Source organism: Harpegnathos saltator, unplaced genomic scaffold, assembly GCF_003227715.2.
Source record: "Harpegnathos saltator strain DR-91 unplaced genomic scaffold, Hsal_v8.6 scaffold79, whole genome shotgun sequence".
Lineage (NCBI taxonomy): Eukaryota > Metazoa > Arthropoda > Insecta > Hymenoptera > Formicidae > Harpegnathos > Harpegnathos saltator.
Genome location: NW_020230637.1, coordinates 161,968 through 176,829, shown reverse-complemented (window position 1 = coordinate 176,829; position 14,862 = coordinate 161,968). Strand labels below are relative to the sequence as shown.

At 54.8% G+C, this 14,862-nt stretch overlaps 1 protein-coding gene across 1 annotated transcript in view; it reads right to left on the bottom strand.

The window, feature by feature from the left end:
• Positions 1-14,862, bottom strand: part of LOC105181693 (uncharacterized) — a 66,071-nt gene that overhangs the window by 45,319 nt on the left and 5,890 nt on the right. The window contains exons 2-4 of the mRNA XM_025306602.1: positions 5,565-5,594; positions 3,681-3,783; positions 2,499-2,736 (exon numbers count right to left, since the gene is read on the bottom strand). Coding sequence (XP_025162387.1) covers positions 2,499-2,736; positions 3,681-3,783; positions 5,565-5,594 — 371 coding nt within the window. The remainder of the gene's footprint in view (positions 1-2,498; positions 2,737-3,680; positions 3,784-5,564; positions 5,595-14,862) is intronic.

The following is a 14,862-nucleotide window of genomic DNA, read 5'->3' as shown; positions in this document are numbered from 1 at the left end:
TCCGCGGAGCTCGCGAGATATCTGAAGAGCAGTAACGCCTAATAGGCGCATATAAAAGCGGAGCCGCGTCCTCGCGCGTGACCGAGTCGCGTCGCTATTCAAGGTGAGTCTACCCCCTAATTTAATTTCTTCGACTCTCCACCGAAAGATGCTGCAGGTGCACTTTGTGCGGAAAAAGCAAACAAGCCCGGCTGACTCTGCTCGTCTTTTTCCACTGCTTCTCGATGCCATCTACGTTACCGCGGCTTACGTTTCTCGACTTTCCGAATATGTCTTCTTACGGGCGGACGGGTGTCTCTTTTTCTATTTCCAGACGTTATTTGTACGAGAAACTGACGTAACGTCGTTAACGCCTTCGACATGTTGAAATGATATTTGGAATATCGACTTGCCAGCTGAAATTCCTTCTCGCGGTGAGAAGGGCTTGTTCAATATATAACGCCGATAATGAGAGCGCGACGCTGTGAAAAGGAACGATGGCAGATTGACTTTAAGGGGACCGGGATAATCATCTGGGAATTTGAATAACAACCAAGAAGAAAAAGAGAACAAAAAGGACGGAGAATCGCTTTCTCGTTTCCGAGTCGCGCATGAGTGAGTTCTGTCTAACCGTTTAAAAGAATGATTGAAAGAGAGAAAGAGAGAGAGAGAGAGAGAGAGAGAGAGAGAGAGAGAGAGAGGGAGAGGCGGGGGAGAGTGCTGCAAAAAGTTATTCACGCCGAGGAAAAGAGCGATTTTGTCGAATGAAAACGGGTGGCCCGTCGCGTCTCTTAACCCCCCACTCCCGTAGCCCCGCGACAAAGCATTTGAGCAATTTAATTAGCGAAAATTCACTTTTGTCGCCGTGCAGACGCGCAGCGAAGCGCGCCTCGCAAATGAAGACGGGGAGAAAGAAAGACAAAGGGAACCGATTGCTCGGACGAGCGAGATTCTCGAGGTGGAAATCTGGAGTTTGAGGTTCGACGACCTCGAAAAGCGACTCCCGGTGCGAGAGTCCAGGGGAGGGCGGCGGGCTCGGCGGACGGGAGATGGACCTTAATCGCGCTCGAATCTGTCAAGCTTTCACTCGCGAAAGCGGAGCGGAGACGAGCTACCCGAGTAGCGCGTCAATTTGTCGTATGAGTTCCCCCAAGTGGGATGTAATTTGCGCTACGCGACAAATCGACATTCCCAACTTCCGGTAACTCGCGTTTCGAGAATCTAAGAGCATGCCCGATGCTAGCGCGGCGATAAGAGAAATTGGGTCCCAGGGCCGCCATTAATATCTAACGCTAATTACGAACGCAGTGTGCATCGTCTGTGTTCACGTGTACCTCGGAACGAGAGAGAGAGAGAGAGAGAGAGAGAGAGAGAGAGAGAGAGCGGAGGGTGGGGACGGAGCGAGGGAGAATACCATAAATCGTAGCATCAACCGCGGTTGTGTGTGTGCTTCGCACACGTCAGCTCGCTTAAATTATGCGAATGTTAATTCTTCGAGCACGACGCGTATACTGTCTACATGCGGCGACGAGCGAGGCTCGCGGAAAAAGACACGGCCGAAACGTCAGTGTAAAACGGTCACCGCGCTGCGTCATCCCCCGCAGATTCGATTCGCACGTGCGCCACATAACACACCGGCCGAACTGATCTCGTATCGGACGTGACGTCGATTGATTGCGTCACGTTCCCCATTTGTAGCCCTACTCGCTTTCCGGATTCATAGCGCGTCGTGTAAAAAGGCAAAAAGGAACAAGCAAAGAGGGGTGAGGAGAGAGAGAGAGAGAGAGAGAGAGAGAGAGAGAGAGAGAGAGAGAGAGAGAGAGAGAGAGAGAGGGGGAGACAGAGGGAGAAATAGCACGGGATTCGCCGTCGTAACGAAGGGCTATCGCGGCGGACATTAGTCGGAAAATGATGCGTGGCGAGGGATCATCGAGGCGAGGGTTCCGCCGACGAAGAGCGAAGACCGACGGCGCATCGGCAGCGTGCCAGACGGTAATTGGTTTCGGTTGGTTCGACGCGCAAACACTCGTCGAATTTCATTTCACGTGCGAAGCCGCGCCGCGCCGGCTTCGCTAAAGAGAGGCGGAAAGACGGCGACGAGGGAGGGGGCTGGGGTCGGCAGACAGGGGGAAGAACGAGAGACACAGAGCGCGGGAGATCGTTACGTGCGCAGGGTGCTTAAGAATTGCTCATGGACCGTTATCGACGATGTCTCTCTTAGAAACGGCCGATCTCTGCGTCTTTACGACGCGACGCGACGCGAAATAAAACGCAATGCGAAATGAGAGGCGGACTTCTCGGAGTCGGCCGTATCGAGTTGTCGCGAGGCGTCCTCGCCTCTCCTGATACTTGTTGCTACCACGCGTTAGAGCAAGAGAGACGGAAAGCGCGACAAGATCGGCGATCGCGCGCGCTGTTTTCTTCCTTTTGTTTTTCAAGCCTCGCGAGTCCGCGGTAGCCGGTGGTGTGTCGAATCGCATCGCAGTGTACGGCGAATGTATGTACGAGAGTTGGTGTACCGTGTCACCGATGACGTCTTGCTGTGTGTTGCTGTTGGTGTCACGCATGTCAGACGAAGTGTGCGACTCGGCTTGACGCTGTGCCTCGTTACGACTTAAGTTGCACTGATTTCTCGTTACCTCGTTCATGTAGGACACCTCAGACAGCGGGATATAGTAGTAGCCCAAGAAGCGGTCCCATAAGAATCCCTTGCACCATACCTCCACCAAGAGCCCGGCGTTCATGTCATTCGTCTCGCTGTGCAACAAACAAGTCTCGTTAATTCCTGCGTAGCCACGGCGGATAAATGTTGTCGCGTCGCGAGGTTAAACCGGTCTGCGCTTTTATAGAGAGATCTCGGCCGAGTAGTCGGAGTTGGATCGCGAAGATCTTCGGAGCTTAGCTTTCGCTGGCGCCGAGCGTCGTTGCTCGAGAAAAGCAGATAAAGAAAGAGAGAGAGAGAGAGAGAGAGAGAGAGAGAGAGAGAGAGAGGAGGAGGAGAGGGAGAAGAGAGAGAGCAGGGGGAGAAAAAGAGCGAAGAACAAACGAGCCAAGATCAAGAACAATGCGTCTTTTCGCATCGCAAACGGTCAACATTGTGCCAGGATAAGATACTTGCCAGGGTGCGCAACTTACGTAGGCGAAAAAACGAGCGCTGCGACGGTCGCGGGGGATCTCGTCTTAAACGGCCGGGAGTTTGTTACAAGCCGAGGGTATAGCGGACGAAACGGCCGCTCCCGTGAAAAAGCAGCGTTCGTATTTCTCCGTCGCAGATTCGCCCGCGCCGGGGGATTCTTCGCGGCTCTCGGCCGCGCTCCCCGGAAAATCGCGGACCGACCGAGAACGCGACGGAGAAAGCGGAGGCGGGTAGGATTTATTCCGCCCCGCGCCGCGAGTCGTGTTAAATAAGAGTATGATTAATCTCGGATTCCTTTGGATGCGCGCAAATTACCGGCCGTCCTAGATACTTTAGTGCCGGCGCGCACGCGATAGTTCGCGATGCCGGCGACGGGATGTGTATGTATGTGTGTGTGTGTGTGTGTGTGTAACGCGCCGTAATAATAATCGCGCGAGCAATTTTCGAATTGTTTCGCGAACACGCTGAACAACGCCAACACTCTCGGCGAGAGTTCTTTCCGCGCGCGGGCGTGAATGCGCTTCACGAGCGCTCGAGCGGGTAATATAGATCGGCGATAACTTACAAGAGGAAGTCTTGCTCCCAGCATGGATTGGCCCCTTTCACGGTGACTGTGGTCGATTTCACGTTTTGCAGCTTCAACGTCACGTAGGAGTTGAACTGTTCCGCTGAAATCGCGAGCGGTAAGTCTGTGCGTCAGCCGACGACGACGACGGCGACGACCACATCGCACGCTCCCAAGGCACAAGAGCGAGATACACACAGGGCTGTTAGTGTAGCTTTATTAATGCAACATGTACGACATTTATCGAATCTCGCGAAACACGGACGAGAATTGCCTCTCGAACCGAGCATTGCGTTTTTACTTGGCCATAAACGAGCGAGCGCGCGCGGTATTAGCGAGCGCGCCGTACTGTGCGCGATTTAAGAGCGATCCCGATGGCACCCTCGTCGAGTTTCTGTTTTATGTGACTGAGAACGAGCGCACACCGGGACGTACCGTTAAGTTCCGATAAGTTTCTCCGCCCACAGTCCCAGCAACGACGACGACGACGACGACGACGACGACGACGACGCCGCCGCTGTAGCCGACGTGCCGCGTTCCCGGCTGCGCGGCTTCGATAAGTCCGCGCAAAAAGCAGAGGCGAGACTTTACAATCCGCGACGCGATATTTCGGGCACAGTGCGTCACCCTCGACATTTTGCGAGGCCACCCCCGCGAAATTGCGCCCGGCCGGCGCAACGTATGTTCGCCAAGGTCGCGCGCGCAAAACTTTGTGCGCGACGTTGGAAAAAAAAGGGGAAGCCTTTTATAAGCCGATAGGGGGAGGATATTAATAAAAAATTCGCCGGTGTCGTAAATAGAGTGAAGCGAGACGTGAAGAATAACGCGTGGTTCGCCGCGACCGCCGAGGGTGCTGCCAAAAATGGAAAGGATCGAACTTGGCGTCGCGCACGTGGAGAGAGCCTCGTCGAGACACTCGGCGTCACGGCGGGGCGTTCGCACGCCAAGAACTGTCGTATGCAAAAATCCACTTGAACGGGGGCTAAAATTACTCGCGATAAGAGCCGCGACTACACACACACACACACATCGCCGCGCGTTGAGTAAATAAATTCATGAATACGGCGGACGCATTGACACGCCCGCGCGGCGAGTGTGTGTGCGGACGTGCGCTATCGTAACGCTTCAATCTGCGACATTGCGTGAAATAATGGTCTTCATAAGTCCGCGGCTGTACAATGGCTGTACGTGTCGCGCCTGCTGGAATATTAAAAGTGCACAATATAAACGTTCACGCGAGACTGTCAAGGTTGCGTTTGTCATCGGCGGCGAGTGCAAGTGAATGCGGCGAGCGACGAGCGACGAGCGACGAGCGACAGGAAAGGGAAGCTGATCAACGACGCGCGCGATATCAATTACGAGGCAGTTTTCGCTGCATCGGGAAAATTCGCCGGGGAAGCGCGATAACTCTCGCACGGAGGGTGCATCGGCCCGTGCGAGGAGCGCCGAGATTTATCGACGCAGGCAACGGCGGCGGTTTATATAAAGGACTCCCCGCGCGCGCGCGCGCGCGCCGCGCACATGCGAGACGGGTCCTTTGCATCGGCGAGCCGGGCGGAGAAATGATTTCGTTACAAACGGACACGCGACGTCGCGATATTCTGCCCGAGGAGGAGTCGCATGATCCGAGCGCTGGAACCGCTCCAATCGGAGTGCAATCAATTGTCTGCGGGGACTCCCGCGAAGCGAAGCGCGAGCCAAGAGAGCCGCGGTCTCGCGATTTCGCTAGTATCGCCCTGATATCTCGCCCCTGTGTATGCGCGCGCGCGCGTGTGTGTGTGTGTGTGTGTGAGGGAGCTCTTGAGAGCGAGCGGATGATCGTTCGTCGCCGGCGGCGATTCGCCGCTTGCTCCTTGCGCTTCCTCGCTCTCGCGGGATACCAACCATCCTCGCAGACGAACCGCGCCTTCTTCACTGTAACAGAAAGCACAGGCGAGGCGCCGTTGAGGGGGCTCGTGTTGCTCCTCTCGTGCAACAACGAGACACTCTGGCACCCTACATTTCTCGCGACGAGCCGCTCGAGCGACCTGAGCCTCTGATCTTGGAGATCGCCTTGGCGGCGCCTGTAATGCTCGTACAAGCAACGGCCGTGATCCCGCGGCCGGGCTTTGGCTTGCTAATTAGTTCCTTCACGCGGGGCGGACGCGCGCACCGCCGGCGATCATTACGTGAACATCGCAGCCTTGCCGGCTGATTATCGGGCTGCGTGTAATCGGTGCTACTCGCCGCGCGATTGCGCTTAATTAGATTCGGATGTAGGTGCGCGCGCGCGCGCGCGAAATCACATCGCGCGCCGCTAATCAGGAGAGGAGAGTTTGAATTTTCTCAAATTGGCTTCTCGTCGAAGAGAGAAAGATCATCATCACGCGCTCACGCACGCCCTTTGGTGTTATCTCTCAGCGTCGCCCTCGACGCTGTCCCTGCGCGAAAGGTCGCGCTCCACAAATATTATACAGCGGCGATACCGGCGACGCGGACAAATCAAACGATTCGCGTCGCCTTCACGGCCTCACGTCGGAGTTTGACAGAGTCTTTACCTGTTCTTCTCTTTTTAATAGTCTCCGCCTCCGCGGAAAGGTCACGGAACGACCTCGTGTCTTTATAAGAACGCGCGTACATGAGCGCGTACTGCGCAAAGCGGGGCGCAGCTGCATCGCCGCCGCGCCTCGTGTGAGCCGTGGGGCGATTTGAAGCATTGACCTGTGCTAATAAATGCCAGGAGCCTGCACGAATGAACGACCGCCCTTAGGATTAATCCGGCTGCCGCAAGGAGAACCCGCCGCATCCGCCGCAGGCGCTACGGCGCCACGGCTTACGTGCATAACACGGAACGATTGGGGGGGCTGCAGCCGACAAGCGCGCGGCAGCTGTAGCAACCGTAGAGGCAGCAGAGCAACAGCCGGAACGGGTCAGCCGTGTATCCTGAGGACGTTCATAGAGGACTTTTTCTCTCCGCCTCGTGGCCGAGGTATTTTCCCCCGGCCGACAGACGTGCCTTTCTATTTTGCATGCGAGCGCGCGCGCGCTCGCGCGCGCTCGCTTCGCGCGATTAATTAAGAGAGTCTGCGGCCGGAATATTCTCGTCGGCTGTTATAAAATTGTCGGCCGCAGGAATGAGTTAACGCCGGTGTCGCGCAAACAGCGCCACCGGGCAACGCCATGGGCGACGTGGAACGTGGCAGGTGAGCTATTACATCCACCCTCGTGCCTGTAACTCGCGCTGCGGAACGAGAGGAGGTCGAGTGCGGTCGCCCACAGGAGCACGCGTCTCTGTGCTCACGTGCTCTCTCTCTCTCTCTCTCTCTCTCTCTCTCTCTCTCTCTTCCTCCGTCTTGTTCTCCCTCCTCTCTTCCTCTCTCTTCCTCGAAATTTGCTCCTTGACGAATTAATTGCTCTCGCTCACTTAGAAATAATTGGACTCGTGCAGCGCGCGCTGTTTGCGCGCGTCCACGTCTTGGCAGCCGGCCAGTCGCGATTGAAATCCGATATGCGGCGGCAGGACTGCGGAAAAACGCCGATAATGAATCGGCTTTAAAGACGTACGCCGAACTGCGAACGAAATGCCGAAATGCGTGCGTATAATATCGGAGAAGAGAGAGAGAGAGAGAGAGAGAGAGAGAGAGGGAGGAGATCGGTACTCGGTTAATTGCATTAATCCCGACAAAGAGCGTGTTTACAACGGACGATCGTGCGGAACCTTCGACAATGGCTGATACACACACTCGCGATCGCCGTGAGGAACGGTATAAAAACATGTGTATGGAAAACGCGCATCGGCGTAAAGTCAAACAAAGCGGTATCAAAGTTATATTGCGCGGAATTGATAGCTCGGGGCGCCGCCCCGATAGGTAACCGCGGCGCGCGGCACGAGGATGATGCGCCCCGGTGTGTCATGCACGCGTGCGTAGGCGGCTGCAGCTGGGAAAGAAAAGTGAAACAATGACGTCAGCTTTGACGCTTCAGTTGCGATCTTTTACCTTCGAACAACTCGAGACAATGGACGCCCGGAGCGTGAATACGCGCCAAGACTGTGGTATCGTCGTGTCGCACATGCAAACAAACACACGCGCGCGCGCGCGCGCGCGCGCGGAGAACCTTCTCTCACCCTCTTCTGGCATTGGTCTGCGCGAGCTTTGTACCAGCCAGCACGTATGCGTGCTGCGGGACACGCGTGTGTACAGGTGTACAGGTGTGGGTGACAACACACCGCTTATTTTTCATCCTGCAGTTTCCTTCGGTGACGACAACGACGTCGCCGACGACGTCGCGCCGTCGTGGAAACGGATGCGGTCTGGATAACAACTGGCAGGCTGGCGAGCGGACGGGATGAAGGGGGAGAGAGAATAAACGGGGAGAATGTGGAAAAACCAGGAGCGCATTATACGACGGTCGTTATTTATAGCGAGGCCAGGTATTAGAGGCAATATTTGCGCGTCGCGCGTAAGTGCGATATCTTATCGCAGCCTTATCAAGGTGTCGCGCCGTAGCCTCTCAGATGACCGACGTATATTTCCCCGTAAACTCACCCCGCCCCTCTACGCCGCGGCGAAAGCCATCCTCGGAGTCGCGCGACGTCCTTTCTGTGCAAAATGAAGTAACCGACGACCCCTCGCTCGACCTCTATACCGCTTCTATATCGCTTTCGACAACACAATTTGCTCTACCGGTGTTTGGGAGAATATTCTCTCGAAATTATTCCGCGTTCGCGCGGAAAATATCTTCAGCGGGATGTTTTCAAGATATTTCCCGGAAAATGTTCTCCCCGGCCCTCCGAACGCGATCTTCTCGAGGGAATATTCTCACCTCGCGTCGCCACCAGTGGCGAAAACGCTTCTTCTTTATACATACACATGCACACATACACACACACACACACACATATATATATATATGCGTATGCATACATCATCCGCCGATTATTATTTCGTCATGAAACACGACATGTCTGCAGACGCACCGAATGGATTCGTGCCCGACGCTACGCGGAGGGTTGAAAATATCCGGAGTCTCCCGGATCGCTTTCTCTCTCTCTCTCTTTCTCTCTCTCTCTCTCTCTCTCTCTCTTTCTCTCTTTCTACCCGTCCCTCTCCCTCTCTCTCGATCTCTTTCTCTCTATCTATCTAGCTATCTATTTCTCTCTCTCCCTCTCCCTCCCTCTCTCTCTCTCTCTCTCTCTCTCTCTCTCTCTCTCTGTCTCTCTCTGTCTCTCTTGCTCCAGGCGTGTGCGCTTGCCGTTATGCGCCTGTATTTATCTCCAGCTACTCGCACCTCCCGTGTGCGTTTGCGCGAAGTGCAATCGATGTAACGGCTATAACGCTCGGCTGTACCTCGTAATGCATAGCACCTACGCCAGTCGTCGTCCAATTAATCATCTTCCTCGCGACACCGCGTAATGAGATCTCTTCTGAATGTATAATTAAAGATCGCCGAGAGGGCGCGCGAAGAAAAACTTTTCGGCACGGAAAGAAGCGGAATGGTGTCTGTGCAAAGTCGATTAACTCGCGGGGGAGCCGCGCCGCGTCGCGCCGCGCCGCGTCGACGTTCAGCGCAGGTGCAGCCGTCACGAATACACGGGGTCTCTAATGAGGCGAATCGACCGGCGACCTCGCGAAATTAATTAATAAACCGGACAACCGGCGCCGGACAAGTACTTTAACGTGGCACGCACGCGTCGCGTACGCGCGAGACGAGGCGAAAAAAAAATATCGCTCGCCCGGTATTCCGATTTATAGCGCTCGGAGCGGCCGCATTATGCATGAAATATCGTATGTATCATCGTCGACATATGAATCACCGCGCAAATTCCGCCCCGCGAATTATCGATTATACATTTTCGATAAAATTCAGAGGCGCGAGGGCGAAGGGAGGAAGGGGTTTTATCGAGTAGTTTAAGAGGGAGGAAGAATAATCATCACCATAAATCAGATTCGAAACGCGTTCCCGGCGCTCCAGACCCCGGGAGTACGAGAGTGATAAGATAAACCATGCACGTGATTATCGTGCAGCGCGTGTCCCAGCGAATCCCGCGAACTGTCGCGAACATATGGCTATTGGTAATAACGACGGATTTCGAAAATAAAGAGCAAGAGAAGAAGGGGAAGGGGCGAAGGAGGGGGGGGAGGGGGCGGGGGGAAGAGGAGAAACCGCAGCTCGCATGGATTTTATCTCAACCGTACGAAGTCGCTTAACCTTTAGCGCGGCGCGAACATAAAATTAAAGGTCAGGATGAAATACTCGAGAAGATAAAACTTTTAGATTAACTCCCGCTACGGCTCGGTATCGGACATATCAGCGTTTTAATAGGAAAAAAAAGGGGCGGGGGAAAAGGGATAATGCTTGGAATTGCTTCTATGTGAAATATCACCGTTCGCGACCGAGTCCGCGCGGCGAGTGTCCGACGTGATCGATAATCTTCGTCTTCGAAATCGCGATACATCGACTGTGTGAGCGCGATCTCGTATCGCGAAGTCGGCCGCGAACGCTCCAAGTCGCGGAGACAAGATCTCTTGTCCCTTTTCATTTGGAGGATACTCCAGCTCAGCTCGAAAGTCAATAAAAGGGTAATCGGCACGCTGAGACAGCGCGCCGGCGGGAGAGTGCGCGTTACAAATTAATCGCGATAAATAAAGTCCCGATATATAATAACAATTTCCAGACGCTTTATAATTAACACAGACACCCCGACGCGGCGTGATCTAATCTCACGGGTAAATACGACCACCTACGTGCCATTAATGGAATCAGGCTCGTTCGCGCGTTAAAGCGTCGCGTCCTTAAAATGGCTCGTACGCACTCGCGCGCACTCGAGGTGAGGTTTATTTTAGCGTTATCGCGATGAGGCTGCGCGATACGAGTGTAATAAATACTCTAGCATTTACGTTCAAGACTCGCTCCCCGCTATCACGATGGTATAACGTACTCTTGTTTTTTCCCCCCTCTCTCTCTCTCTCTCTCTCTCCCCCTGCCCCCTCCCTCCTCCCCACTGTCTTTTCGCCACCCATAGGAAGCGCCGCAAATTATCGACGTCGGAGCCGCCGCGATGTAATTAGCAGATTGCGCGCTCATGACTTGGGGCCAACGTAAATTTCATACCGATGGATCCGGGCCGTCTGTAGGATTGCTATTTCGCTAAGCCGGCGTGTACACAGCGCGCGCCCACCGCTCTTCGAGTCTGATATTTACCGTGAAACTCCTCATGCGCCAGACTAATTCGCATTCGGCTAGCGCGCAGGATCGGAACGGTTGAATTCACGCGATAATAACTGGCCCGCCGCTGCCGCCGCCGTTTATTATCTTTGTTAGTTACACTTATTATTCCCAACAATGTGGATTTACGTCCGATCAATTAGAGCGGCCGCGAACCCCCTCCGCCGCGCTGTGCCGCGCCGCGCCGCGCCGCGCCGCGCTGCGCGGGCAAATCAGCACGAGCGGCGATCCGGGATTCGATAAATCGTCCGTACTACTTCGCCATTATTCCTGTTACATAATCCCGGCGACAACAGGTCATCCACGTTAATGGTTTATTCCGTGCGGCGCATTAACCCGATGGAGAACCGAGAGACGCGATGAACAGCGGCGAGCGGCACCGGCCGTTGGCAGCGCGCGTTCGCCCAAGTTTGCCTTTGCATCCGATAATTCCTTCGATAACACTGTTTTCGCGCATAATTAACTCTCAGGGCAGCGCGCGTGCAACGGACGCCACATTGGGACAGCCTCTCTCTTTCTCTCTCTCTCTCTCTCTCTCTCTCTCTCTCTCTCTCTCTCTCTCTCTCTCTCTTGCTCTTTCCTCCTGTGTGTGTGTGTGTGTGTATATGTACGGGCGTTCTCCTTCTGTCGTGAAATTTTCGATAGACGAGCCGCTTCGTAAAACCGATAACCGACGACACGGTTACTCACGGTGCGACCGCACGAAAATTACCATCACAGGATGAGAGTTATTGCGGGAGACGAGGGGAGACGGAGATTCGCGCCTGACGTCAGGGAAGACGAGAAGCATCGCCGTGCCTCCTCCTCCTCCTCCTCCTCCTCCTCCTCCCCGCCGCTGCTTATACCAGCGCCCATTATCCGTCGGGAGAAATTATTAATATCCGCGCTGCGCGCGGGCTGCATTCTCGCGGAAGCGCGACAGGCGGAAAGTTTCTGTCGCCGGATCGCGCCGATTTATACGGCTCGTGCGCCCGCGCGAGCGCGACATTTATACGGCGGCAGGTATTAATGCAGCGATGACTGCATTATGAAGTTCCCGTAGCTCGCGAGAAGGAACAGGAGGAGGAGGAGGAGGAGGAGGAAGAGGATACGCGGAGGAGGGACAGTAGGTAGACCTGTTTACCGGCTCTCATCGTCGATAAAACTGGCTTAGCGGCGAAGTTTCCTATCAGCGATACCTCCCGATATACGACGGCGGCGGAAGCGCATCGCGGATTTTCATCCCCCTTTTGTCGAGGAGCTGAGAAAGCCGTGCCGCACGGAGACGGGGATGTAGAATGGAAAACTGCGAGTCCGAAGATTCGAAGTCTGGCCGATAGTCCGAGCCATTGCATTTCCCGTAGCCCGCGAGCCGCGCGTATTGGGTTCAAGGACCCCTATTTATTATAACGACGCCGGTATCCCTTAGGTAGACTCCCTTGCAAATTCCCGGAGGGATACTCCCGTATTGGATTCCGATCTTCTCTATACATAAAACGGACTAGTTATACTCGCCGCGAGCGGACGAGCGACGGAAAATGGAGATAGATTGCGTCGAAGAGTAGCGGCAGGATCGGCGAACTCTTACGTAGTGATTAACCAGTCGGAAGGGGAAGGGACGATAGTCGGCCCGAAGTTGAGGACTTTTGCGGGGGAAGGCGGTATTCTCCGGATAAAAGTTGCGGCCGAGGGTCTATTTTTAAACGGCGGCACGTGATATGTATAACAACAGCGTGGCGGTATTGTTCGTGGCCGACTGCTCGGCGGGATAATTTTTGAGCGAGACTCTCTCTCTCTCTCTCCCCCTAGAAAAGAAAAGTTCGTAACACCGTTGTTACGCAATTACTGTAAGACCAGACTCGCGAACTCGCTGTGCGAACGCTACGGCATTAGGAAGACGTAGAAGAATACTTCCCGCCGAGGATTATACTGGTAGTTCGTAAACACCGTCCGCATACGATTACGCCGCGCGACGCCGTAAATCGCCGGCCATCGACAATCGTTCCCAAGTTTCCAAGTTCCTACGCGCCGGCCAGCGTTCTCTCACGGCGCGGCGGTGGTGGGCATTCGCTCGCGAGACCGTCTACCCCTACGATCAATCCCGCTACATCGACTCGTCGCTCATACACAAAGCGCCGACGAGTTTCTCTTGCGGGGCCGATCAAAGCGTCGCTAAAGTTCATTCCAGTCGAATCCACAACGACCGGCCGGAGAGGCGCCGAAAAACGCGATATACTCTCTCCTCGCCGGAGATACGCAGCTATCGTAGCGCGCGTTCGTTATCCTCGCCTTTAAACGGCCCGTGAAAGTTCTTCACCGTTCGTTCGTTCGTTCGTTCGTTCGTTCGTCTGTTCGTGCGTTCGTTCCTCTCCGGTCGAGCTGAGCGAGCCGCGCAACGAAAGCGCGAAGCTGAAAACTCGAGGGGCACGTTATTACGACGAGAGCTTTCGGAAATATCGCGGCGGACTGGGGCCACGTTGGTCGCCAGAGCGAGAAGAGGCACGTCCATACACGAGTCGGTCGCTCGATAACCCCTTTAACGTCGTAAAATTTTTCGTTCGATAAACCAACCTCCATTCGCTCGGAAAAGTGGCGCGTGTTCACCGTGAACCGCGAGCAAAAACGTTGCTTTCTTCCCCTCTCCTCCCTCCGGTATCGTTTTTCTGCCCACGTGACTCTGCGCGAATTGAAAAACGTTCGCGGATCACCACGACAGAGAAATCTCCGGTCGAATCAGAAATTACGGGACGATCGTGCCGATCCGTCGCTCCGAGAGAGAGAGAGAGAGAGAGAGAGAGAGAGAGAGAGAGAGAGAGAGAAAGAGAGAGAGAGAGAGAGAGAGAGAGAGAGAGAGAGAGAGAGAGAGAGAGAGAGAGAAGCCAACCCACTCCTTCCTGACGAAGCACGAACACCCCGTTTCTCCGTCGAGAATCGCAGCAACGCGTATCACGAGGAAATTAATGGCGTTGTCGATGTGAGTACAAACTCTCCGGTTAATTGCTCCAAGTTTCATACACACCGATACGCCGCTAATGTCGCGACGTACAGCGCCGGGCTGCCGTCTCGCCTCGCCATTCGCGATCTCGAGCGACGGCCAAGTTTCCGCGGTTTCCGCGCGCCTGACGCGCCGCTTGAAATATTGACACAATGCGATAAACTGTCGCCGCGTGCGGAACTTACGTTTCTTACGTCGTGCGTCTTGTTTCGCTCGTAACGTGCTCAGACCAATGCAAACACCAACCTACCCCTCCCCCTCCTCCTCCGCCTCTTTCCCCCCTGCGACCCCTGGTCGCGGGGTCTATATCTGTGCGCAAGGTGTTCCAACTCCGTAAGGAAGTACCGGCACCCGAACGACGCTGCAACTTCGCCAAACCGGCGAAGTTTCGTTACTTTGCTTTTTACCGCGGCTACACCCGCGGAGAAAATAACGCACGATTCTCTCACCCTCCTCCCGTCGTCCTACCTTCGCGCTCTCGTTAGAGTCTGCATGCGGGAGAATTCGAGAGATCGATGAACGGCGCACGGCTAACGTGTTTTAGAAAAGGCGCTTGGTTTCGACGAAAAGCTCCGGGAGATCTCGTTCCACCGAAGGTGGATATAAGATCAACTTTCATTGGCGAATGGTAATCGCGGAATAGCGACCCCTGCGTTTCCTCATCCTCCTCCTAGTGGGAATCAGCCTCCTCCTCACGTTCGTCGACCTATAGACAGGCAAGCAGAGGAGCGCGTCTGTGCGGCTTAAGGTTCGCACAGACCGGGTCAGACCGCCCAAATCGCCCATCAAAAGTTTTCATTCACGGGAATCGAAAGGGAGTGATGCGACGACGTGCTAGCGTGCGAGTCGTTTCGCGTGTCGCCGTCCGTAAAAATCAGCATTCCGGCAACGCATCAGCATCAGCAACGGAAATTTCCCTGCCGAGAGGCGAAAATTTCCCTACCGATCGCGACCGCGTCTCCGTATGTATAGGGTGATTTGGTTAGTCATGTACCTTCTCTC